The 27,159-nt window shown below is 44.1% G+C and overlaps 3 protein-coding genes and 1 pseudogene across 4 annotated transcripts; 2 read left to right on the forward strand and 2 right to left on the reverse strand.

Moving 5' to 3' along the window:
- Positions 1-274: 274 nt before the first annotated feature.
- On the reverse strand, positions 275-2,184 carry LOC130188512 (uncharacterized; annotated as a pseudogene).
- Positions 2,185-2,440: 256 nt separating this feature from the next.
- Positions 2,441-9,810, forward strand: hsd3b7 (hydroxy-delta-5-steroid dehydrogenase, 3 beta- and steroid delta-isomerase). The gene is made up of 6 exons (XM_056407922.1): positions 2,441-2,612; positions 4,606-4,761; positions 6,931-7,039; positions 8,535-8,634; positions 8,867-9,029; positions 9,336-9,810. The coding sequence occupies exons 1-6, from the start codon at positions 2,465-2,467 to the stop codon at positions 9,746-9,748; spliced, it is 1,089 nt and encodes a 362-aa protein (XP_056263897.1). The 5' UTR covers positions 2,441-2,464; the 3' UTR covers positions 9,749-9,810.
- Positions 9,811-11,681: 1,871 nt separating this feature from the next.
- Positions 11,682-22,563, forward strand: LOC130188309 (TBC1 domain family member 10A-like). Of its 2 annotated transcripts, none has more exons than XM_056406594.1 (10): positions 11,682-12,658; positions 13,628-14,656; positions 15,380-15,479; positions 15,581-15,688; positions 16,298-16,404; positions 17,297-17,411; positions 18,225-18,290; positions 18,376-18,565; positions 18,695-18,849; positions 18,993-22,563. In XM_056406594.1, exons 2-10 carry the CDS (start codon positions 13,647-13,649, stop codon positions 19,905-19,907), a joined length of 2,766 nt encoding a protein of 921 aa, XP_056262569.1. In that variant the 5' UTR covers positions 11,682-12,658; positions 13,628-13,646; the 3' UTR covers positions 19,908-22,563. The 2 variants fall into 2 exon arrangements, with proteins under 2 accessions (XP_056262569.1, XP_056262570.1); XM_056406595.1 differs by having other exon boundaries at positions 13,631-14,656.
- Positions 22,564-22,811: 248 nt separating this feature from the next.
- On the reverse strand, positions 22,812-26,899 carry mylpfa (myosin light chain, phosphorylatable, fast skeletal muscle a). Its single transcript, XM_056406597.1, has 7 exons — positions 26,825-26,899; positions 25,979-26,077; positions 24,725-24,800; positions 24,520-24,624; positions 23,956-24,034; positions 23,818-23,866; positions 22,812-23,616 (listed from the first exon to the last, which is right to left on the reverse strand). The coding sequence occupies exons 1-7, from the start codon at positions 26,894-26,896 to the stop codon at positions 23,515-23,517; spliced, it is 582 nt and encodes a 193-aa protein (XP_056262572.1). The 5' UTR covers positions 26,897-26,899; the 3' UTR covers positions 22,812-23,514.
- Between the last annotated feature and the right edge of the window lie 260 nt (positions 26,900-27,159).

A 27,159-nucleotide genomic window follows, 5' to 3' on the forward strand; every position in this document is an offset into this window, starting at 1 on the left:
AACCAAAAGATGTCGTATACATGTAATTCTGTAAAAAGTATATCCATTTGAATGAAAATGGAAATACTCTCAACATCGTAGAGTTACTTGAGCACATGTATGTCCCCCACTGACTCCAATGTACTATGTGTACATACATCTACTGATGCCTAATCTGGACACATCTTCAGTGATGTTCCTGGGATCATTGGACGTTTCGGGTCTTTCAACATCATACGCCCTCCTCCAGGTGACCCAGCCGGGGCTGATCAGACCCCAGCTTGTGTCCAGATGGCTAGCTACCATGACTCCATGGCTCCCCTCTTTTGAGCCACAGCCATCTTGAGGCTCTCTCTGCCGCATCGGTGGTCCTGCGGATGGCTCTCCTCTTTCTCTCACCCTCGATGCCTAAACTACCGAAGGCTCTGGCCAAGGAACGGGCTGCAAATCCTCTGCATCCAACCTCCACAGGGAAACACCTTGCTCTCCAGCCAGCCTGCTGGCAGTCACTGACCAGTCCTGCGTCCTTGGAGAGCTTCCTCTCAAAGGCTTCCTCCAAGCGATCTTCCCACGGGACTGTCAGCTCCAGCAGCACTGCTTGCTTGGTGGACTCAGACACAAGGACAATGTCTGGTCGCAGGGAGGTGACTGCAATATGGCTGGGGAACTTCAGCTGATGTTCAAGGTCCACCAACAACTGCCCGTCTCTTGCAGACGTCCGGATGCCTGCAGATGATGTTCTTCTGGCAGGAGTTGGCTCGTCCCCAGCTCTGACAAAGGCGATGGTTTTCTTGGAGGCTCGGAACTGCTTTGCCCACGCCAGTCCTGCGCTGATAGCTTCAGCAATGGTCTTGAGGACTTGGTCATGCCTCCACCTGTGCCGACCATCTCCAAGTGCCCTTGTACAGCGACTGAGGATGTGTTCCAGGGTTCCTCGCTTGGAACACAGTGGGCATGCTGGTGTCTCTGCTATGCCCCATATGTGCAGATTTGACGGGCTTGGAAGCACGTCATACGCTGCCTGGATGAGGAATTTGATGCGGTGAGGCTCGGCTTTCCAAAGCTCAGCCCAGGTCACTTTCCTTTCAACCGCATTCTCCCACCTCGTCCAAGCTCCCTGTTGCTTCATTCCCACTGCCTTGCAGGTTCTCGTCTCCTCCACTGCTGCTCTCACCTCCTCCTGAACAAGTCGTCGCCCTTCCTTCCCCCTGGTGTTCATTTGGGGAGTTGGAAAGGATCCTCGCCCTGCTCGACCTCGTGTGACCACTCCCACCAGGCTCCTGTGACGCAGCCTTGCATCTGCCTCTTGAACTGCTTCCTCTGCCCTCCATTTCCTGCCAGTCCTCACTTGGATCCCTGCTTTAGCCACCTTCGGATCACTTGAGTCCCTGTACTGAACCACTTCTCTGGCTCTAGTGACCTTGAATTCCTCCTCCAAGGATTTGAAAGGCAGTCGCAGTTTGTTGGTGTTCCCGTAGAGTGCAATACTGCTCAGGCTCCTTGGTAATCCAAGCCATCTCCGGAGGTGTTTGCTGACTTTCCTCTCCAAGGTCTCAACTGTTGAGATAGGGACCGCGTCGACAAGGAGGGCCACAGGATCCTGGGAAGAATGCCATGTTGGTAGACCCAGGCTTTAAACTTCCCAGGTAGGCCTGACTTGTCCACGAATTTCAGCCAGCCATCCAAATCAGTGCAGGTCGACTGGATAGATGTTGTGTCTCTCAGAGAGCAGTCAAAAACCTTGCCCAAGCTCTTGACTGGCTTCTCTGTGATAGTTGGAATGGCTGTGCCTGTGATGTTAAAACGGAACTTGTCCTCCACCTTCCCTTTCCTCAGCACCATTGATCTGGATTTGGCGGGTTTGAAACCTTATTAGAACCTTAATTTGAAGGCTTACTTAAAATAAAATGGGATTGCGCCATCTACTGTTGCTATAAAAGCATACCTGAAGAGTGAAACACAAAGAAGACACTGATAGGCTACAATCGTTAGATTGTATTTATTTACCTTCCCATCCTTGTTTTAATTTGGGAAATGTATGTTTTTTGTACCTTATCAAATAATGTGTTTCCTCATATTAATAAGTTTATATTAATATATATATAATATTAACCTAAAGATGTCGTATAAATGTAATTCGGTAAAAAGTATATTCCTTTGCATGAAATTAGAAATACTCTCAAAATCGTAGTTACTTGAGTACATGTATGTCCCCCACTGACTCCAATGTATGTACTATAAATAGATTACTTAAATTAAACCACAAAACATACTCTTTTTCCGAAATGTAACTGCATATGTTTGTTGTCAGAAGAGGCCCTGAAGGCAAACGCGTGAGCAGACGTGTGTCTGTGAAACTTTATTTGTCAATAAAGGTTTTTAAAAAAAGAAGAAGAAAAAAAAAAAGGAACCCTCCTCTCCCGCAGCAGATAAAGTGCTGCTCCGGGCAGCCTGCGGAGCGCAGAGTTGTCACAGAGCAGCTGTCATGTCGGGTCCTGTGTATCTGCTCACCGGAGGTTGCGGCTTCCTCGGCCGGCACTTACTGAGGCTTTTACTGGAGAAGGAGGAAGGACTGGCGGAGGTCCGCGTGTTTGACAAGTACGTCGACGTAAGCTTAAATGAACTCAGCACAGGTAAGACGACATCATTTAAAGTGGCACCTCGAAGCTGGAGTCTCTCTCAAAGCTCGCTTTCATTTAATGTCAGGCTCTATAACTGCAAGTGTATCAAAGTCTGTTTCTTTATATTAACCATGCAACTTTTTATCACGTTGTATGTTTGTGTTCTTTAGGGCTCATTTGCATGTTTTGTCTCTACACCTCCCTCTTTTTTTCCGATAGCGTTATTACTGTGATTCTGATGAACCGGCACTAGATAATAAGTCATGGACGGATTATTGCCTTCGTGTTGAATCACTGCCAGCTATTTTCTATTCTTTAATAGTGTGTTTTAACTATATACTCGCTTTCTAGCACTCTGAGATTCTTTTTGAATGAAGAGTGCTCTACAAATAAAATGCATTATAATTATTATTATTAAATTAAGTGGACGACAGGGTCTCAAAGAAACACAAAAGAACCCAACAAAATTACTGCAAAATAACCCCGAAAATGTACCCCATGGCTCATGATCTTATGTAGCAGGGGTGTGGCCCTTTTACATACCAGTTCTAGGGGCCCATTGTCGCCTCTATTCGTCCGTGAGCGTTTGATTTCTATCAGTTTTTCATTAACATGAGAGGAGGTGATGGGGCGCTGACAGCCGTATTCTGCGTCCACATGGAAACGGCGGTAACATCATTTCCCTCACAGGCTGTGTGGTCACTGGGTCAAACTGCAGAGCTGACCTCTGGGCTGTGCGTCCTCGTACTTCCTGTTCCCGGATGATGATGGTATAACTTGTCTGTGACGCCTCTCTTTTACGACCTATTTCTTTGACAACCTATTTCTGTTTACTGTCGCCACCTTTTGTGTGTTGTGAACTGAGGTGGTTGACGTGCGCTCTGCCTCTCCCATGTTTAGTCACGGGGAGGAAAAAAACACAGCAATCAAAATTCAAGCAGACTGGATTCTTTTTTTTTCATTCCCCGGCGATACTTTCAACAGCGGTACGCTTTATATTCATCAGTGAAGGGAATGTGGTCAACCAGCATTGACTCCTCCTGTGCCATGCTTTGTAGAGCGTTCATTATTTATTATTTAAGGACCGAGGCCGGCTGTTGTTCATTTGGGCCCCTGACGGATCACTCGTTGCAGGCCGAATGGGGAAACCAGAGGCATACTTGTTTTGGGTTGACATTTGAGCCGATTTGAATAGGTGGGACTGTCTGTAATTTAAAGACTGTAATTAGTCAAATAACAGATGCGCTCTCCAGAATGAGAGTCCAAGTTACAACAGGATCTCTGACTCTGTGTTCAGTAGTCCATGTCGCCTCCATAAGAGATGCAGGACTTGGTCTTGACTCGTTATCTGTCAACATTTCAAGGACGGTGCATGAGAGCAAAGGTTAACCACAGGTGACCTTCATAGATGATAAGGAGACGAAGCTTCGCTGCCTGAATAATACGCATTACGAAATCCCTCAAAGAACACGTCTCGAGGTCAAATCATTTTTGTACAGCCTAAAATCACAAATTTGCTTCAGTGGCCTTTTGTAAATCTACATTTTTTGGGGGTAATTTTTCCTGTTCCGATGTAAGTGACCGAGGCTCTTGTATAGGAACAGGAAAAGACAAAGGCAATATAAAAATAAACGTTTAACATGCCAGCGTGAAGAGAATTACGTTACATTTATTATTACATGATGAAAAACTGATTTTAAATAGTTTTGAGAGCAGTTTTGAAAGTGTAATTAACTCAGCGGTGAGAAAAGCAAACTCGCAGACCGATTCACCTCAGACACTTGAGGAAATTCCAGGTATCTCCCCCAAATACTGAGGAATTTCAACTCCGACGAAGATCCAGATAATCTGAAAATATGACACTCTTTGATAAACATCGTGAAAAGATAATGTTCAAATGAGAGTTTTGAGTTCATTCTTTGTCGAGCTTTTAAAAAAACACCCCTGATCCGGGGTCAGATGCATCACCAAGTGTTGACGTAGTGTCTTCCTGTTTCTCCCCCAGAGCGGACGAAGGTCGTGGTCGTCCAGGGTGACATCACTGACTACAGCAGCCTGTTGGAGGCCTCCCGGGGGGTCGACGTCGTCCTCCACACGGCCAGCTTGGTGGACGTTTGGCACAAAGTTCCAGAGGCCCTCATCTTCTCTGTCAATGTCACAGGTGAGACGTCCAGGGAGTGGTGGCCTGAGTGATGACAAAGGGAGGAAACGTGAAACGAGTGACTCAGATTTGTCAACGTGTTTTAAACAAAAGACAGAAAACAGAGGAAACTCTCGCCTTCTCCTGTTTATGAAAGATTTTCAAGGACGTGACTTCAAAAAAAACACGTTGGCCATAATTATTGGTTAATACTGATACAACATTGGTTGTTATTGTTGTTGCTTGCCAGGCGAGTTGCCAATTTCTGGAGTGACAGATACTCCAAACTGGATGAAGGGCTAGTTTTCATCACATATTCTGTAATTGTCTAAAACATGTTAATTAAGTGTTCTGAAGGAGCAAATCACACGATGGAGCGAGTCACATCGTTTCATCCAAACTTGAATATGTTCCCCTTGACTTCTATACAATCAGCCTTCTTTTTTTTGCGACCAGAGGAGTCGCCCCCTAATGGCCATTAGAGAGAATGCAGGTTTATTGCACCTCAGCATTGTCTTCACTTTTCAGACCCGGAGGTTTCTGACCGATCCAGACTGAGGACGCTGGTCACATTAACAGAGCAGATGATGAACACCGTTTACATATTCAGTGTCGGGTGTTCGTGGGTCGAGGCTGTCGTCTGTGTCTGGCAGGGATTCAGCAGATAGACCAAACACACTTTTGTCATCTGTTTGTTGAAAGTAAACTGAAGGCATTTTAAATAGTCTCTCCCAATATACACAGCTGTACAAATTACTCACGTCTGTCTGGAAGTTGTTAATGTTTTGAAGTGCCAGACCTTCCTCAGCTAAATAAGATTTAATGTTGTCCAGTTGTGTCCATCTGTGTTAAACTAAGGGAGTGGTTTTAGTCTCAGGGTGGTACAGGCTAGATTCCTTAAGATTAGAAATATCATAAAAATGTCATTATTTCTCCTTGGTTGGTTTCATGTTAACTCCCCCTTCTTCAGTCTCACAAACATGAGACAAACAGTCTTCCTCCCAAAATAAGTAGGAATTGCAGGTGCACTCAACTCAGTCAATAATTAATTTTACTGTTGACGTTAAAGGCTCTGTGATTTCTGGCCTTCAGTTTGAGTAAATACCAGAAATTTTTACCCTACTGTGATCCAGATTGTGGCCCCATATCTTTAAAGACCGAAACTCCCCAAAAACAGATGGTTGCTCTACCTTGAATGTATATATATATATATTCACTTATACTCAGCAGTTGTTTGCTGATGGAGGAACATATATTTATACATTGTGTGAGATTATTTCTTTGTTTTGTTTCTCTTATTTCTGACGAGTGGACACAAAACCTTCAGAATACATATTTTTGTGTTTATTTTGCCATTTCTAAAAATCTATTTGTGTCTGTAGATCCTAATTTCACCAAAAGTTATCACTCGACAATGACTCATTAGCATATTTCTGTTATATTATGGTGGTCTCTAGGTATCGGGTCTTGGCATAATCTGCGCCATGGTTCAGAAAACAAGTTAAAGTGAAAAACATGTGTTCTCAAATCATTAAACATTAGAGTGCAGCCTTATGAGGACTTGCAGAACAGGCACATATGTAACTGCAACAAGTACACTATGCTCTCTTTGCTCATCCTTCAGTTAGTTAGTTATCCATACATGTTAGTTTAGGCGCCTCTGTGGTCAAACATTTCACATTAACTTGAGGCCTCCTTCTCGGAAGCATGTTAGGCAATTTTTAACGGAACGATGCTGAAATTTAGAGATTTTGTGAAGAACTTTAGGCTGCAGCCTTGCTTTGAAATGTTCTTTTCAAACCAAGTTATTATTATTATCTAACATGTTTAAATTTGTGGAAAACTGGAAAGACCATAAAAGTTTTTCCTCAACTTTGTAACGTCCGTATTTCTTTCCACCACCGGTCCACTTTTCCATAATTGAGACCAGGTTTGAGAAGAACATGTTTTTCTTCTTATATCAGCTAAACAGAACACATGTGGCTCTCTTGTTTGCATTAATTTCCTGTTGACCTCCTGGGTCCAATTATACTTTCATCCTCTTTTGGGTGATTTTAAAACTTATATTTTGATGAATGCAGACACGTTGAACACATCCAACGGAGTCATTCGTGTGGCTTTGTTATTTAGTGGTCCGTCCAACCGCTGTATCCTCCATCTCTTTGATTGAAACGTCTTCCCTCTGCTCAGGAACGGAGAACGTGGTCAAAGCCTGTGTGGAGTGTGGCATCCAGTGCCTGGTCTACACCAGCAGCATGGAAGCGATCGGTCCCAACACGGATGGAGACCACTTCGTCAGGTGAAGCTCAAACAGATGTCAATCTGTTTTTACTCGTCTCTGTTCAGTCGTGTTCTCACATGGTTACACTCTGAAATGCTTTGACAGTCTCTGTGGTCACTATCTTGTAGTCGTTCTCGTTTTTTCTTATTTTTCTCTCATGAGTGCAACATCATGGAAAACACAAAGGCCTGTTCAGAAAAGATATGATCGGGTGGAGACAAAAGTACACAACAGACAGGATCCAGCGGCCTCGTTGTATAATCAAGGAGCTTTCAAAGACTCACTCACTATCTCGGTGTTCCCCTGTAATGTTTTCATTCAGACCGCCTGGTATGTCGGACATGTGCTGCCAGCGATATGTCTGCAACTTAAAACCCGCTTGAGCAGTTGTCATGCTATTATGTAAAAATAGTTTTTCTCTCTAAGGAAGTCTATTTCCTCAATTTATTTAAAAACTGGTGGAATCTGACATAAAGTTGAAGATAATTGTAGTTTAAAGACAAATTCTGATGGAGTAGTAATGTTTTAGGTGATTTAAAGGTGTATTTGGGTCAGAGCTAAGAAGCATTCTATGGCTTTATTTCATTTATTGCCATTTTAAACAAATGTGGGTCACTGATATGATGTTAAAACAGTCAGACTATACGCAGCCTATTAAACACAAAAGGCTAAACCTCAGAAATATGAGATTATTTGTATACATAACGTGAAATTAACATTTCAGTGGAGCTTCTGAACAGGCAGCTGTGAAGGACACGCCGAGGTTTTATTCTGAGCTGAAGGTGACGATGCTGTGTGATATTTCAATGTGAGGGCAAACATAACTGAGTCTGACACACAGTAAACCTTCAATCCTGAATCAATGGGGCGATAAGGGCGTGTGACTCTGCAGAGAGAAACTCTGGGTTTGTTGAGGAAAACCTGCGGACATGTTAGGTTACCACGGGAACTGAGCCAGATTCTACTTTCTCTCTTGCTGGACCAGTTTCCTTTTTACCTCGGGGTGTTCAAACTCAGTTTTCATTATACCTGTTTTCTGAAACAGCCCTGAGGGTGTGAGTCAGCGCTGCCAGATTATGTGAGTCTTCAGGCACTGTCTGTTTACTAAAGGTTGAGGGAGTGGCGGGAGGAAAAGAGGTTAAAACACCAAGGAATTCTTTGAAAGATGGTAATGGTATGTTAAATCAAAGTATCCATGATTTTTTGTAATTGGAACAAAATACAGTACAAACAGTATGAAAAGTAAAAAACGGTGGAAGGAAACAAATAAATACTTTTGGTGGCAACCGGTACGTGCGTTTGTCATTTGATCAATGTTAAAGAATGAACCGTGGTCTTCTTTTGTTAGAAACACTGGCACTGCCACTTTTTTATCTCTATTTCCTTTCACTTTGTTCCTCTCTGTCTTTGAGGCGTCAGAGACAAACATTCCTCTCTTATGGAAAGGTCAAGGAAACACTACCTTCCTACTTTCGCCTGCGTCTCCTCTGACTGTTTAACTCTTTCTCTGCAGGGGCAATGAAGACACACTTTACAATGTGAAACACACGATGGCCTATCCGCTGAGCAAGGCAAGGGCAGAGAAAATTGTGCTTGAAGCTAATGGCACCAAGGTACTTTATGTGTAACACACCCGGCTCTGGGAGCCAGATTTATTCAAAGCACATTTCCTCAAAATGCTAGATCATCCCCTTGTTTTGGTGCATCTCCTGCTTTTTAAAAATGTTTTTATTTTTTTTATTTCACAGAAATGTCGTCTTTTTGACCTCTGTATGTTTTATTTTGTATGCGTGCCTCCTGTCTGATTTCTCAACAACCGATCTTGTTTTTGTTTCTCCTCTCCAGGTGAAGGGTGGAAAGTGTTTATACACATGCGCTCTGAGGCCAACGGGGATTTATGGCGAGGAGCACCAGATAATTAAAGATTTCTACACGCAGGCTGTAGAAAGGGGAGGCTTGCTTGTCGGGGGTGTCCCAGACGAGATTGAACATGGACGGGTCTATGCAGGTCAGATTACTGTTTTGGGAGTCATAATCACAACTTTAAAGACAGGATGTTGTTGTTCAGGAGAGCTCTCTATCTTCAGGAGAGCTCTCTATCTTTATCTCTTCCTTCAGACTCTCTCCTTAACGTCCTCATGAAAAGTAATCATAGTCTATCTCTCAGCCTTGAATTAATATAAAGAGGCCATGTTTGGTTTAAAAAAAAAAAAATGTAAAACGAGTAATCATTCTTCAAACTGACGACTTTTTTCTTTTGACACTACTTCCATCATGCACTCTGGTATTCAGACCCACTTGTTTGTGTTTCTAGGCAATGTGGCCTGGATGCATATCCTTGCAGCCCGAGCCTTGAGAGATCGTCCTCAGACGGTTGAAGGTGAAGCTTTCTTCTGCTACGATGACTCTCCCTACAAGAGCTATGAGAATTTCAACCTGCAGTTCTTCTCCGCATTTAACTTCAGAAGGGTGCGCATACCCTTAATGGTGCTCTGGTTCATGGCCATGCTGAATGACTTGATCCGCTGGATAATTGCCCCCTTTTACAACTACACGCCGTTGATGAACAGTTACACTTTGGCCGTGGTCTCTACCTCCTTCACCGTCGGCTCGGATAAAGCCCAGCGCCACTTCCAGTACCGCCCTCTGTACGACTGGGACCAGTGTCGCAGCCGCACACAGAAATGGGTCGACACGCTTCCTCTGGACAAGTCCAAAGACTCCTGATGTGCCGACAACACACTTTAGAAGCTGCCACGTAGGCATGCAGGGCTCCGGAAGTACACTGTTAATAAAAGTGTATATTCTATTCTAAACTGCAATAAAAGCTAACTGTATTTACAGTATATATCATATTTAATTCCACTGTTAAGTCCAGCAGGTTGGTTATATTGAAAACCTAATTGGAGCATTTGTTCACTAACAGTAATAGCCTCGTTAAAGAACACATGATTAATTATTTAATTCCATTGGATTCAGTTCATTTTAGTTTACCAGCTACAACCACCAACCAGGGACTATGCTTTCTGTGGAGAATATGCTTTATTCAAACAAACATTTTCACATTGGATTGTTTAACATGAGTAATTATGACAATTTACAAGCATTTACTGGACTTTATATAGACGTTAGACCTGTATTTTCGTAATGTATTATTGATGGCAATGTTTAACTTTGCATAATTTAAAGAAGGTTTTATAATGACGTTGATTTAAATGAATCATGTTAAGTTTCTTTTATTTAGTTAAATTTTTTGAATAAAATATTTAATATACTCTACATGTTTATGGTTTTGCACCTGATTCACATTACAGGGAGCGGTTGCATTTCTTCTTTGTATTTCCCTAACTGATCATTGATTAATTATTTGATCATCTGTAGAGTACGTCATTATGGCAGTTCGTATAGAAGAATATACACTTTTATATAGTATAGTTGGGAGACATGATCAATTAGTTTGCTCACACATATTTTCTGGGAGTTCACTGCCTCTGGATTTCCATGGAGACCATGAACTTTGTGTACACACAGTGCAAAGTCTTCCTTTCCACTCTTGTGGAAACTTGTCGTCAGTCTGGACCAGCTGGATGGCATTAAGTTGTATGAGTAAGACTAAGTGTATATGGGAGTTCCCTTGTTCAATTCCTGGTGTCCCCCCATTCTTGTGGTTTTTAACCATGGCAATCCTCACAACAATCAAATGCCTACTAGGGTGAAAAAGAAAGCAATGACTCACAATCTATAATGGCCTCCAAACAAAACTAATTGGTTTTTCATTTGTCTGGTAACATAGGTCTACAGCCTAATGTTGTTAAATAAGTTTGGTGGTAAGCATCCCTGTGCATGGTGTATGTTAAACATGTTTTGGTGGCTTATTAGAACCTTAATTTGAAGGCTTACTTTAAATATAATGGGATTGCGCCATCTACTGGTGCTATAAAAGCATACCTGTAGAGTGAAACACAAAGAAGACACTGATGCAATCGTTAGATTGTATTTATTTACCTTCCCATCCTTGTTTTAATTTGGGAAATCTATGTTTTTTGTATTTTTTTTTGGGTAACTCCTTGGTTTATAATTTCTTACTGTAAAACATAAGATAAAATAACTTGATAATCCTTTATTTGTTCCGCAGTGGGGACATTTATGGGATTACAGCAGCATAGAGCAAAGTGGAAACAAGACATAGTGACAAAGAAACAAGTATTATGAATAAGCAATATAAACAACAGCAAATAACCCACAGCAACTGAAAACTTATATAAACAGACAGAATAACTTGTTGCACAGGTTTCAAGTGTTTTGGGAGCAGAGCTGGTTGTGCAGCCTGACAGCAGCAGGAAGGAAGGACCTGCTCTGTTCCTCTCCTTCACACCGGGGGTGAAGCAGCCGGTAGCTCAAGGAGCTGCACAGAGCTGCCAGAGTGTCCCGCATGGTAATATGTTGAGGGTGCTTTACAGATGTATAATATACATATATATATATATGTATATATATACATATATATATATATAGATTTGATTATTGTAATGAATGTGTGTGATTATAGTAAAATTATAGAGTTCATAACGTATAAAATTCACATTATACTTTAAGGTAAAATTACTCACATGCAGAAGGACCAATTTCAGAATAATACATATATATATATATATATATATATATATCATTGTGATTCAATTAATAATGCATACTGATACATACAATTAATGTGTTATGCTTACAACCCTGAATCTGAGAGGTAACTATCATCTATCAACTAAACTTTAGTTGCTAGTTACCTTGCAGATTCACATTAGCAATACTAAATATAATTAACAAATTAATACTTATATGTTTGACATATAATCAGGCAGTATATACATTTGTCAGATAAGACCAATTCCACAACAGTTTGGCCTATCTGATACATTTCCATCTGAAGTGTAGTATGCATACAATATCAATATTCAAGTAAAATAAAGTTTAAGCAAACGAACTCAAAAGTGTTCTTGAGTAAAAGCACTTTGTTACTTTCTACTGTTATGCTTAATGCATCGTTTGTGTACAATCGCATTTATTTTTGCAGTGGAAGGGTGGCTCCTGTGCTGGTGCGTGCGTGTGCACGAGGACATTGACGAGAACACGCACGTTGCTGTCAGTAGGAAATGCAGGCTGCTGGTGTTGGGCTTACCCCGACCGCTGTGCGTGGATACATTAAACAAAGAAAGTCAATTCTGTTTCAGAATGAAAACTATTATTTAGGAGCTCGCTTGAATTTGGCGGGAATCGTCTCCACAACATGTTTAAATGAGGCAACCGAAACAATCAGCTAGCTAACAGAACACTATCGGCGCTGATGCTAATAGGTACATTCAGCTAACTAAGCTAACTTAGGTTAGCTGGTAACTTAGCCGGCAAAGCTCGCCGTTTTCAAGCACGTCTGCGCGACCAGGTCCTCGCCCCAGTTCAGCGGGTTCCTGTCGTGGTCTTCATCGTTTTCTCACTCTCGGTACTTCATTTCACTGAGGAAGAGGTTGCGGAACCGGAGCAGTGGCGGGGGGAGCGTACGGATAGGAACCCCCCCTCCCACACCACCACCACCACCACCACCCTGGACGTCCAGGCGGACGGATCACAGTGACACGCCGGTTGTGGGTGAGTTGAGCAGCCGAGCCGATGTTGTGGTTGACCGGGGCAGCGGGGCGGACAAGGCCGTGGACGCTGTTCGCCCAGGGCCTGGCTGCAGTCAGGGAGGGAGGGTGTTGACTATTAGCGAGCTATTAGTAAACCACATTTCTCCTGTGTGCTGAATCGGGAAGTCGAGTCTCTTCGAGAAAGGCCTCTCGAGAGGACATGACAACAAAGTGGCTGGTGTTATTAGCTGCTCCCGTGAAACCAGTAGCGTTAGCTCTCTGGAGCCATTAAGCTGCTTCATCAGCAAAACACTGGGTCACTGTAGTGTCGGCAGGTGCTTTGTTGATAACGTTACATGCCAGAGCACCGTTATATCTGGAGGAGAAACGCATCGTCGGGAATGTACTTCTGTTACCGTGAAGAACCCGCTGAACAAGTAAATTAGTGTTAAAGCGGGTTGTTATGGTTGGAAGTGTTTCTTTCTGCTTTCGTGTTTAATCTAAAGTAATTTGACTGTATGATTTCGGCTTATGCATAGCAACAGAGGAATTGTAACTGAATACATTTATTGTGATTATTTGCAGAAATAATGAATAGAAAACATCACATTTGAAGTTACAAGTAAAACCCAATTACGTCTGGGAGTAGATAGTTATGAGACCGGTGTATGTCTGCAGACCGTCTCAAGAATGTTCATGATTTCAAAGTATGGTCCACTTCTTTTGCTGCTTCTCTGATTATATCTTCTCATCTCATTTAAGAAGAGGAACTCTGCTGATGCTTTAGAGAAAATGGCTTCGAAGTCAGATTTTCATGAACACTTTGGTCATCCATCAAGCGCTAACTGTTAAAAGTTCCCAGGGTCATGACTTGCTGATTTGCAATCAAATAAATTGTTTATGAGTTCTAGGTTTTATTTATTTTCTGAACTGATAGCGGCTCTCTCGCAAAAGAAAACTTACGTCTTTCATTCTCTCTCTATTTGTAAAGTAGAGATCAGAGTGGAATCATGGCCGAACTCGTCACCCTATCCCAATCAACCCCTGCGTTGGGTGAACCTCATGCAGCTCCATCCATCCCTCCATCCTCATCGGCACACCCTGCTACCAACAGCCCTGCTCCAGAGACGCCCACGCCCAAGTCTTCCCTCTACAATGAGAACGCTTTGACTGGAGGCACTCCTGCAGCAGAGACAGAGGGCTCATCCTTTACTCCCCACCCATCCTTGAGTTCTCCAAAACTCACTGCTGAGACCCCCCTCACATTATTGGTACATGAGGCTGCTCCACCGACGGAGGACTCAGGAGGAAAGGTTGCAGAGACTGGAGCTAATGTTATTCAGCAGGAAACAATGACCTGTGACCCGCCAGCTATAGAGCCCTTTATTACTGAAAAAGAAACCCCTGCTCTGTCAAGTGAGCCATCCGTTCAGAGTGAGGTGCAACAGGCATCCCCCTTTCCGGATCTCGATCCTGGTCCTAATCTCTACCCCAATGTGCATGTCACACACAATCCAAATGCTGTCACGGATGATGGTCAATTGACAGCGGGCCACCCTCCAGAACCCCAAATCGCTGCAACTTCCAATCCCACGCCTGCTCCTGCAGAAACCCAGGATATGGCAGCATCAGCAACAGCCGAAGAGGAGAAACCTCCGCCACTTCAACAAGCTCAAAACCCTCAAAATGAGCCTCCTCCAGTCTCCCCGAAGCCTGACACTCCCAGTGAAGCAATGAAAGCAGAACTGCCCAGCACCCCCACAAGAGCCGAACACCCCAGCCCTGTCCCACTCATCCAAGAGCCAGCCTCTGGCTTCCCACTGCCCACCCCCAAATCCCGGCCGGCCCCTGACACCCTCAGCTACCTCGAGTCAGCCAGCCTGATGTCGGGGACATTGGAGTCTCTATCTGGGCTGGGAGAGGACAGCTCCGTGGGCTCAGACTCGGAGGTCAATGGCATGTCTGTCAGACGCATTGATAAATATGGCTTCCTAGGTGGGAATCAGTACAGTGAAACAGGGTGAGTATTATGACTTTACGTAATGACACCACCACCCACTGTGCAAACTATTGATCACTGTGTAAAGTCATTATGTCTCAAGTCTGAGATCCTGAAATTAGAGACGCCGATTCAGTATGGCCTTCAGGTTCCATGTAGACATTACACGATTTGCAATATGATACCTTATCAAATTATGGCTACAGAATTGGTTTGCACAGAGAAATGTAAATCTTGCCTGTCTTTATTTTAATCGTTCACTTTGCTTAAACCAAACGTCTCATTCCGTCATCGTCCTCTCTTCTCTGTCTTCTTCTCTGCTGCTCTAAACATATCTGTCCATCCTTTATCTACCCTTGGTGTGACTCAGATAATGCTGAGAGCGTATTTGTGACTCAAGACGTACTGACTGTGTGTCTCTGTGGCATCACTTCTAACACCCGTCTGCTCTCTTCCTCTCTTTTCTGTCCTTATTACTGCTACTTTTCCGAAATGCTAATTGCTCTTCCCCTGTTGAATAATTAAAATATCATTGATTTACCGTCACTAGTGTGCAGTGCATTCTGGTCAATGTTGTTCTGTATCTGAGCAATTCATCGTAAGAGTGTGAGCTAATTCATTTATGCATCTAGATTAGAATCACAAATGTTGAAACATATCGCAGTGCAACATCTAGAGAGAGCTGTGAAAAGAAAAAAGTACTTCCCAGTTCAGTGAGTCATTTTGTATTTTTCACGTTTACAGTGAAAAGGAAGTTCGAGTTGAAGTCGCCAGACAAAGGGAGGTAAAATGGCTTGATATGTTCGGCAACTGGGATAAATGGATCAAACATCGCTTCCAGAAGGTACGCTTCAGCATACAGCGTATATAGTAGTTGTATACTTAGATTGGTTATACTTCACGTAGCCGGAGCTGACGCCATGCATGTCTTTTTGTGCGTTAAAGGTGAAGTTGCGCTGCAGGAAGGGGATTCCATCTTCTCTCAGAGCCAAAGCTTGGCAGCTGCTGTCAAACAGCCAAGAGCTCCTGGATGCCAACCCGGGAAAATTTGAGGTATCACTGGTCCCAATGTGGTCTTTTTAAAAAAAAAAGTTTCTTTTTAATACAATTTTAAAATGTAACACATAGGGTGAATAGTATGACAAAAATTAGGTCAAAGATGCTGTCATCAAATCCAATCGTACAGTTAATTATGCATGGATTCAGGCCTCCGGCATCCAACTAAAGTTAATGGACTTTGAGTGACTTCACACTGGCGGGTGTTTTCCTTTGTAACCGAGCAAGTGCTGTCAGTGCGAGCTGTTAACGTTCTTCATACTTGCAGCTGTGGAGATCTTCAGGACTTGGATATCATTTTACACAAACCTCTTGTCACATCTCCAATGGTTACCACATTTTCACACTAATAGCTCACATTCAATTATCATAGTCCTGAAAGTGCATCCACAAATGCACTTACATGGAAATATGAACATGTAGTTTGATCTTCTATTCGTCTGCTCTCTTAATCCCTGAATGTATGTCTCTCTCTCTCTCTCTCTCTCTCTCTCTCTCTCTTTATATACAGTTGATTGAAGATGGGTTGATGGCTAATTTGGAAACTGATTTTATGAGACAATGGGAATTGTCTTGAAAACGTGTCTATTTTTTCTTTTACTGCAGGAGCTGGAGAGAGCGCCTGGAGAAGCTAAATGGCTGGACATTATAGAGAAAGATCTCCACAGACAGTTTCCCTTCCATGAGATGTTTGCTGCTCGTGGTGGCCACGGGTAAACAATTAATTAAAAAACCGCCCACACCCTTTTTTACATCCGAATAAATGCACATGACAAGAGGAAAACCTGCACACTGACTGCAATCTTAAAAGTAATGTCAGCATTAGCAGCTAGTGTTTGATCCTGGAGTAGCTGACACAACCAAAACAATGGTGTTAATTAGAAATTATCTAAATATAATATATAAATGACAGTTGAATAATTACAATTAAAATGTGACAATGACATAAAGAAAATTATACCAATAGAGGGTACTGAAAATGGCAAAATAAATGAAAAGTATGAAAATCCAAGACAGGATAGGATAAGCAATTTATATTTTTTCCGATACTTTTTAACCAGATTTCTGTTGCTTTGAAATGCATTGTTCCTCATGAGTCAACGAGAGGTGCATCACCTGTTCGAGTGTCTTGGTGGATTTGGCCACCAGATAATAGTTTGCAGTAGCTGGACCGGGTATCGGTGACAATGGGGCCAATCTATTCAATTTAATTCTATATTTATATACATTAAATACTGGAGTTTTGGTTATCGTTTAAGATTTGACTAAGCGGTTGCTGCATTAAAAGGGTTTCCTCTTGAATCCTAATTCCTTTTAAATTTGAAGATTTTTTTACCAAGTTGCTGGTGTACAATTTATTATTTTATTATAATATTTAATTATTTATTATTAATTTAATTGATATCTTTGTATTACATTTAGTTACATTTAGTTTTGTCATCCAGTCACCTCCACACAGCGAGGCAGACAGATTATTAATCCAAAGTTTCTATCGGATCGGTATTGTCCGAAACTCAAAGCCCAGGTACCGATATCGGTATCGGGACAAACAAAAAAAAAGTCAGATTGGGTCCTTCCTAATAATTGTATTTTTTCTTCGTGCAGGCAACAGGACCTGTTCCGGATCCTGAAGGCCTACACCGTCTACCGGCCTGAAGAGGGCTACTGCCAGGCCCAGGCTCCTGTGGCCGCAGTGCTGCTCATGCATATGCCTGCTGAGGTGAGGGCTGAGCCACCGAGGGGATTGGCTATCTCTGGGTGGGAAGGTTTCTTAGGTCACTTTACAAAGCGTCGCAAATACACGTGCCAATTTTGAGTTGTGTTGTCTTTCTGCTGCCACTAATGCACCGTACAGTTTACTTTTGTGTTACTTGATCCCAAAACACCTCCATACACGTTAGCGCATCCCACACGACTGTTTCGTAAGACAAATACCCACTGCAGGATTTTACTAGATTCCCGACCAGTGAGCGTTAACAAGTTTAACATCAGCCCGCTGCAGTTTTGTTTTTCAGTAGCGATGCTTCATCAGTTATCACGTTATGCTTTTGTTTTAAAGCGGGAGCGCTCTTCCTGTTTCTCCCTGTTTGCTGGAAACATTAATTGAGAGAGAGTGGGCGTGCGAGAAAACGACACAAAGCACGACATTAAAAATAGAAGCAGACAGCAGAGCAGCGATGCTGCTGAGACTTCACTGACCAGACTGAAACAATCGACAGGGTGTCCTGCAAATAGCGTCCGTGCTACAGACGGGACTCGAGTTGCAGTAGCTTTGCTCAGTCCACATGTTTACAGCAAGGTGACCACACAGACCTGCAGAATCTAACAGTTTGAAACCTGAGTTCATTCACTCCCTGATATAAATGGGTGTCTGTGAGGGCGTTTTGATCCGATGTGATACTGAAGATGCTGGGTGTTTTTTTTCTTCTAAAATGAGTCTTTAGCTAGTGAAGGTTTTCTCACAGTTTTTAATTTTTTGATGCAGTTATCGGTGCAATTATTACTTTAACTGTTGTGGTTTCTGGTTTTACAGCAAGCTTTTTGGTGCCTCGTCCAGATTTGCGAGAAGTATCTTCCCGGCTACTACAGCGCCGGACTGGTGAGTGCCAGAACCAACTCTTTTCTTTTTGACCATCCCGTCAGTTTTCTCGGCTTCATCTGCGCCATCATTTCTGTCTACTCAGGAGGCGATCCAGCTGGATGGTGAGATCTTCTTCTCCCTGCTGCGGCGTACGTGTCCGATGGCGTACCGTCACCTCAAGAAGTTCAAGATCGACCCGATTCTCTACATGACTGAGTGGTTCATGTGCATCTTCTCACGGACCTTGCCATGGGCCAGTGTCCTGCGTGTGTGGGACATGTTCTTCTGTGAAGGTATCAGTCATATCCATGTGCGCCAGCTGCTGTCCGTGTATAGGTTACCTACATTTACCTCTATTTGGTTGACTACTTGCTTGAGTAGAAACGTTTCTGCTGAAACCTGACGTCGGTCTTTGGTTGTAGGGGTGAAGATAGTGTTTCGTGTGGGACTGGTGCTTCTGAAACAGATCCTCGGCTCTGTGGATAAACTGCGGGAAGTACAGGGCATGTATGAAACCATGGAGCGCCTCAGGAACATCTCACCCGACGCGATCAGAGAGGACATATTGGTACAGGAGGTGGGTGTCTTTCTCTTCTCGTCTCAGCGCGTGTTCACTAACAAAACCTGCTTCTGTTTTTACTCGGCAACACGAGTTCTGAGTCACTTTGTCCCGTCGTGCCCAGTCTAGTAATCATCACTTCCTCTGTCTGTGTCGTCCAGATTATCATCCTCCCGGTGACGGAGTCGCTCATCGAGAGGGAGTGCGACGTCCAGGTGAGGAAGTGGCGGGAGTCCAGAGGGGAGCTGACCCACCAGCCGGCCCGCCGCCTCCACGGTACGAGGGCCATCTTCGACTACAAACGCCGCGCCGCCTCCATCAGCTCCGGCGGCAGCTTCTCCTTCCTGGGAAGCTCCATCCCGGCGCCAGGACCCCTCAGGGCCTCCTCCAGCCTCCTCTCGCTCCCTGGCTTCCGCAGGTCCAAGGCTCCCTTCCACTCCCAAACCAAGAAGGGCTCCTTCTCGGGGCCCTCAGGGATGCAGGGCCTGACTCATCAGTCATCGAGCCCGGATCGAGGCCCCGGTAGTAAACCACCTATTCCTCCAGGGGCCGTTCAGAGGGCACCGGTAGCCCTCATTCGGAGCCCCTTAGTTCGAGGTGCGTCTGGCTCATCGTGTGGCCCTGCTCAGGCCTCAGGAGACGCACAGGGCCGGCCTGCTGCTTCGGCCCCAACACAAAGCGCAGCAGCAGCACCACCACCACCCTCCACTCTAGCCCCCTCCCCGAAGATCGTCTCTGAGCAAATCACGCCCACCATCCCCTCCCCGACGGCGCACAACTCCCCTTTTCCGCCAATTGCAGATTCAAAAAAAGAAGCGCCGGCCGCCGTCGCAACTGGAGAGGAAGAGGTGAAGAAGAAGAAGAAGAAGAGCAAAGACGTCAAGAAGAAGGAAAGGGAAGACGAGAAGAACAAAATGAAGGAAAAGAAAGACAAGGACAAGGCAGAAAAGGAGAGGCTCAGGAAGGATAAAGAGAGGCTCGAGAAAGAGAAGAAGAAAGGGGGGAAGAAAAGGGACAAAGGGGGAGGAGACGCCGAGGACAAGAATGGAGCTGCAGCAGCAAGAGATTCGGCCTAGTCCCCCCCCCCCCCCCACTCGTCATTCCAGGACAATGAGAAGGGACGCTGGACATAGGAAGAGGTCAGGGGAACACGCAGAGAGTGATTAATAGAAGTAAAAAGGGGAGTGGCTTCCTAACGCATCATTTCAAGAACCTAACGTAATCCCAGGACTATGGTGGAGAAAACTGGATCATAGTTTAAAAAGCACCCCGAGGGGTTTTTTGGCCCCTCGCGTCATGCTTTCTTTTTCACCAAGTTTTAGTCAGATGGGAGACATTTTCCTTTATTTCAACTGGAGCAGAGGCTGTAAATTACAGATTACAGTCTTTATTTCTATTAGTTTTTTTGTTGTTGTTGAAATTATTAGTTCGTTTTTATTATTTTAATGCTTGGCAGTGTTTAGAGAAACACTGACTCAGAAGATTGAACTGAAGGTTGTGCAGAACTAGTTCTGGTGCCATAGAGTTTGTAAATATGAAGTCTAACTCCAGCACATAGGATCCCGTCAGCGCTCCACACGCCCAGCGCTTCTCCTCCGTGGACTTGCTATCTGGATGCCTGCGACGAAAAGAAAAGAAAACCATTTGAAGTCGTCTCAAACACGGGTACTGAAGGCAGACATGCTCGTCGTGTTGTTGAGGATGTATTTATTGTCATGTTAAATGTTGTGTGCGTTAGTAGTGTAGTGAAATGTGTTCCTGTTCTGTGTGGCCTCCCTGTTTTCAGTCTCCCTCTGGCTGCTTTGTTTCTGCTTTCTATCCCCGAGTGGTTTCCCCCAAATTCTTCTCGCAGTGGAATAAATCTAAAGGGGGAAATGGAGCGATGTACACGGACGTACCGAGGGAGAACATTAAGAATACAACCAGGCACCATGAAGTGTACGGGTGTTTTGTTGTTGTTGTCTTTGACAAAAGAAAACACAGGGAGAATTTTCTTGTTTTTATTTAAATTTGTGTGTCAGGTTGATTTTTTGGGGTTTTGTTGTTGTTGCATAAAATGCAGGTGCAACATAATTGATGAAGCTGGTTGCGTGAAAAAAACTTGCAATCCCCAGCACCAGCAGGGTCTGCGCACGAGTCCTGCAGACCAAATCTGTAAAAATGAATATTATTTTGCTTTTGACGAACAAACTCCCACGTATGTCATTTTTCCCCCCGCCAAATTTCGGCATGGGTAAGAACTCGTGTTCATTAACCGATTAGAATGTGATTTCAAGTGTCTAATCGAGAATGAAGGAAGATTTTTGCACTTGTGATTTGGTCACAAAGTCCTACTGAGTGATCCGCCTCGAGGACCCGTAGGAAGCCACTGGACCGGAGGTGCCAGACGTGCCAATGTAGCATTAACCTCTGATCTTTGACCTTCGGGCTCTGGTGTATTTATGTACAAAGTGGTTAATTTAATCAAATATAGTATATTATGAATTATTATTATTATTATTTTGCATCCGACTATTTTTCTATGTGAGTAAGAGACGCCTGGTTGACTGGAACGACGGCCGGCTACACCCACTGCAGTCGCAGGGGGATCATCTTAAGTGTTTATTTTCCATTGGTTTTATTTCCACGCCAAGTCCTCTGCTTCCACGCGACAAACTCGATGCATGTCTCTGCTTTTATTGAACTGTACCGTCACTGTGGGTGAGGTCAACGTAAGGGTCACGAGGCTCCGGGGAACTGCAGGGCAGTATTAGACAGGCGTGGGTAGAAAGACGGGCCTCCGACGGAACAAACGGCGAGACAGACCGAATCTGTGGTAGTTGACGGTCTTAATCGTACTGTGTAATATACTAAGAAGTGATTTATGAGTTTTGAATTGTTCTTTAATTGGAAATCTTGAGTGTCTGTCTCACCAAGTTGTGTCGTAACATTCAAGGTGACTTCTGGATTAACTCCCTAACTATTTACACTCGGTGTTCTGTACTGTAACATATTTATGCACACATTAAACTGCACTGAACCCCATCAGTATACGATGAAGAGTGCCGGTGAGTTAGTGTAAACACATTTGATGGCAAAAAAACAAAACAAAAACTATGACGCTCTTTAACTTGTACTGTTTTCATAGTTTCAGGATAAGGTGGACTTTCGTGTAATTGTGGCCAACATGTGTCCTGCATTCGCATCGTTGCTTCACTCATTTGCGGTCGTTACGCGGCCGTCAGTTAGATATACGAACGCCACGCCCCCCCCCCCCCCCCGCCTTTCTTTTGACGCCGGGGCATTCATAGGCACGGATTAATGTAGTGTCGGTGAGCATAACCTGAACAAATCTATGCAAACCCGCCTCCTGACCTCTTATTTCAAGAGGGCTCGAGACGCCTCGACGATCAAAAAACTAATAACCTCGCTGTAGCTTGTGGAATCCAGCAATACATTTCGATCGGGCCCTTTGTGCATTTCTGCGTCGGCCCTGAACCCGTCGTTCTCGATCGCAGCTGATGGAGAACGACTTCCCGCGAAGGCAAAACGTTTTTCCGCCGTGTGTTTAGTTTTCTCCCCACGCCGTTACATCTTACGTGTTTCTTATGTTTACATTGTCACTCTGGCAAAAGTGAAATCAAATCATATAGCTAATTGAATTCATTTCTTCAGATCTACAACTGATGTATTTAATTGATGATGCTGATAATGACATTTGTGATGAGTAATAAACCATAATATATTAAATCATCATGTTTCTTTCTCAGTCTTTGAAATGAGAACAATGTTCTGCAGCGTGATGGCGATGAACTCAACCGTGAGATCAGCTGTTGATCGTATTCATGGAAACATGATGTACTTATTATTATTTAAATAATAGTACATCCATATGTAGACACGCTCCACTGTATATTCAAGAGGGGGTTTGATATTTATTCCACCAGACTGGTTTCCTCCCACAGAGCCACTGAACAGAGACACTGTTGTACAAAAGGAAAGAGATTTTATTCACAGTTTGTCCCTTTTATTTTTTACAGAGGAAAGAGTCCAGCTTATGGGGGAAAAAAGATGATTTAATGGTTGCAGGAAGGAGCGGAGGGAAAGAAATCGAAGAGTTGAATGTTTTCTTTCGGCCCTTTCCCTCCCCTCCTTCAGTCATTTTTTTCTTCTTTCTTTTTTCTCTCCCACTTTTCAAGGAAGAAAAGTTGTCGTCGCTTTAAGGAAGGCAACTTTACCCCCTCTCACCTGCAACTGCGCTCCCTCCCCTCCCCTCTTACACACAAGAGGACATCTTCAACATTTGGAATGAGGTCCTCGCGTGCTCCCTCCTCCCAGTAGTTAACCTGACCTCCCCTCAGATGCTGAGGGAAGCAGTTCATTCACACGCCTCAGAGAGACAGAGGGGAGAAGACACGAGACGGTTGCAAGGAAAGAAAAGGTTTTTGAGAAAAGCTTGCGGATGGAAATGCTGTCACAGGATCCTTTTTATTGGGACTCACCCCTATTCCCCATAAGCAAACAGACACCCCATGGGCGGCAGCCCGCTCATGTGCCAGTGTGACAAGTCTTTGGTTTGACCACGAACGGCTGAGCACATGGGTTTTTTTACACAGAAGAGGGGAGGAAGAGGAGGAAAGGAGAGGGGCAGGGAAGGCAGAAAAGCAAAGGGATTGTTGTATTTCTTGTCTTCTCGCGGTCTCTTTACTCCTCCTTCTCTTCTCCGTGGGTGATGACGTAGCAGATGTTCTTGTAGTCTACGTTGCCGGCAACATCTGGGGGGAAGGCGGCCCACATGTTCTTGATCTGAGGGGGAGAATTAGGGATGGATATTCAGCATGGCTATTATATGACTCATATTTATAAGAATGCACCATGTTTTTGAGACACTGGACCTCTGCAAATCTGTACGGTGCAGCTGGATGATTGTCTTGACTATTAGCGCTTCAGAATATGTTAAATATAAGACCAGTTTGACAAAAACATGAAGTTCTGCAGTCATTTTACCTCTTCCTTGGAGAATCTGTCGCACTGAGTGGTCAGGAGCTCCTCGAGGCTGGAGGGAGCGAACAGATCGTACGAGTCAAACAATGAATTGGACATGTGCGGTGAAGTTTTAAATACTTTTTTGAAAAGATTGCTCACAATTCCTTCTTGATGCTTCCAGTACCCTCGGGGTCCAGGACCTTGAACGCGGTGACAATAACGTCCTCGGGGTCAGCGCCTGAGGAGGAGAGAGAGTGGTTAGTCCATCTTTACACCCGCGAAGAAGACGAAGAAGCGAGTAAGAGTCCACTGAACGTCCTACTGGGCAAATGACCAGGGGCCAAACAGGAGAGGGGGCCCCTGGGCCAGAGCCTCTATATTCAAAATGTTAGGTACCTAGTGTGCATATTTCTATATAATTGGTTCATTAACATGTTGATCTATTAATATGTAAGCAGCCATTTAATGTTGCAGCTGGTCGCAGGAGACCTTATTTCTAATCTATAAGAATGCATCATGTCTTTTGTATACGAAATCTTAAAAGTAACTATTGTTGAAAATAAATACAGTGGCGCAAAAAGTACAAACTTTTTGCAGTTTAAAGTAGCGGAAAATAAAAACACTCAAGTACAAGTACCTCGGAAGAGTCCTCTGTCTAGTGAATGTACTTGTTGTTTCCAGTGTAATGTGGATAATGTATGAAACAGAAAATGGGAGGCCCACCCTTCAGCTTCTCTCCGAACATGGTGAGGAAAACGGTGAAGTTGATGGGGCCGCTGGCCTCCTTGATCATGGCGTCGAGCTCCTCAGTCTTGGTGTTCAGCTGGCCTGAACGGCATCCAAAAAGAAATTTGAATCAGTAAAGAGAGCCCGGAAGGAGTCGCCCACGCATGCTCTTCCACTGCGGGTTCATCCCGCCACCGCTCACCCATTGAGGCCAGAACGTCCCTCAAGTCATCTTTGCTGATGATGCCGTCTCTGTTCTGGTCAAGGATTGTGAAAGCCTGCAAAGAGGAGAAGCAGAGTGTTTGTAACACGAAGGAAGTTCTTACAACCGATGGGGAGAGGCCTCTTCCAGGGACCCTGCTGTCCTCAGCGGGTGAGTACGCTGTGTACGGAAAAAGAAAATGCTGCACCCCGAAAAAAAAAGTCCCCTCTGACTGTAGGGGCCTTGTAGGGTGAGGTGGTGGGGGAGGGGAGGGGGGGGGGGTATCCCTGAGTCTGTCCTTACATGTTAATTTGGGAAAGCATCATTAGGGAACAGCTGTCTGATCCACTCTGAAACGTAACCTCTTGAACTTAAACTCACTTGACATCGCCCCCCCTGCCATCCTATTTCTTGCTCCCTCTCATTCTCACACACACACACACACACACACACACACACACACACACACACACACACACACACACACACACACACACATAGTTCTCGCTCTGACAGATACGAAACACATCCCTGCTATATTACCACAACTTGCTAAGATCGGCGAAATTATCGTGTCACACATTCCCAAAGTGTCACTCAAGACGGCCGTATCACTTATCGCAGGAGGCATCTTTCCTCTATCGCCAGCACGTATCCCGTGACAACATATTAAAAACACAGACAGCATCTTGATCCAATCTCTTGGCGTCACATGTCTTTATAAAATCTAATCTTCCTGAACTGACCTTACCCCAACACCCGCATTTTACACTTTACATTGTTACTCTTTCTTTCTGCTCGTCAAATAACGTCTAATAGATATTAAACACACATCCTCAGTTCTCCGCCACAACTGAGGTCCAGTTGTTCTGCTTATTTCAGCCTTAAGAAGATGTTTGAGTGATACCTGGGGGCCTCAATAGGGAACTAAATATGGAGCGCTTCAGATGGTGACTGAAATTTCGGGGCTCCTCCTCATGACATTCCTGTGCTCATTGAATTGTCAGGGGAGAAGATGAGCTGCATGCAGAATAGCAACTGCTGTGGAAATGGATCCAAGAGCTGCATTAGCAAACTCTAATTCTGGTCCAAGAGAATTCCCTGAAACTACAGCAGCTTTAATTCTGTCACTCTCTCCATCTGCGTGTCTATCCACGATCTCGTCTGTTGTTTCTTCCCGATGCTCATGCAGAGGAAGAAAATGAGGAGCCCCCGTCGCGATGGAGCGTCGCCGCGCGGCCGGACGAAGCTCACCTCTTTGTACTCCTGAATCTGGCTCTGCTCAAACATGGAGAACACGTTGGAGGAACCACTTCCTCCGGCTGCCTGCCTCCTCTTTGCCTTCTTTGGTGCCTGGAGGACAAACACAAGACGGGAAACGTCAAGAAAAAGTCACAGCGGTGCGACTGGGTCCCAAACCTTTGTGGCTCGAGGCCCCTGAAGATGAAACGATGGAGACGTGCACATATCCAACATAAATTCTCCTTTGAACATCTTTCATCTTTCTTTTCATTGTTTATTTTGAGTAATTGTTAGAAGCCTAAAAGGTTAAAACTACAACAACAAAAATATCGAAAAGGCAGATATAAAGTGTAGCAGAACTATATTTTTCTTCCAACCAATCATGCCATGATCTCTCAGATGTATGTCACAGTTAAGAATATGAGATACACTAAGTAATTTGGGGTCTGCTTATAAAGAAAGTTTAATTGTGACGTATTTTGACACCTCGGCCTGGCGTTTGTTTTAATATAGTCCAGATGTTTGAGTTTGGCCATCTGAAATGTAAACTACAATTAAACAACCCAAGCATCCTTACATTTAAATCCTTAAATCCTTAAATCCGTAGTCAAATTCTTCGTGTGTCTAACACACAAATACATGTTTCTGATTCTGATTAAAACTGCATCACCGAGAACTGAAATTATCCAAAAGTCCACGAAAAATATCACAAAGTGATGACAAAGGCTGCCATCTTTTTAAAAGTATAATATTATTTCAAGCTTCGACAAAAATCAAAGGCAGATAAGAGTTAATCCATGGGGTTGGTTTGATATTCCCATCAGAAGACTGCAGAGATGAGGGAAACCCAGTACTCACCATCTTGAGACGGTGAGAGTAGTGGTTTGGCTGATCAAGGAGGAGAAGATAGTGTGAAGCCGCGTAATTCATACATCTCCGGGGGCTTATATACCCCTGTGCAGGCCGGTCTAACTTTAGCCATAGCCTCAAGTTTGGATGGGGGCAAAAAAGAGAGAGAGGGTGAGCTGGAAAGAGAGCGAGAAAAGGGGGAGGAGAGAGAGTCCATGATGGTCAAGGATGATCTGACGGCTAAAGGCAAGGAGACAGAATGGCGGGGAAGGATATCAACTTACAGGGGATCAGAAATAGACCCAGGAGTCTTGAAATTAAGTCAACCTGATAGCTGGGGGACG

Source organism: Pseudoliparis swirei, chromosome 23 (genome assembly GCF_029220125.1).
Source record: "Pseudoliparis swirei isolate HS2019 ecotype Mariana Trench chromosome 23, NWPU_hadal_v1, whole genome shotgun sequence".
NCBI classification, from domain to species: Eukaryota; Metazoa; Chordata; class Actinopteri; order Perciformes; family Liparidae; genus Pseudoliparis; species Pseudoliparis swirei.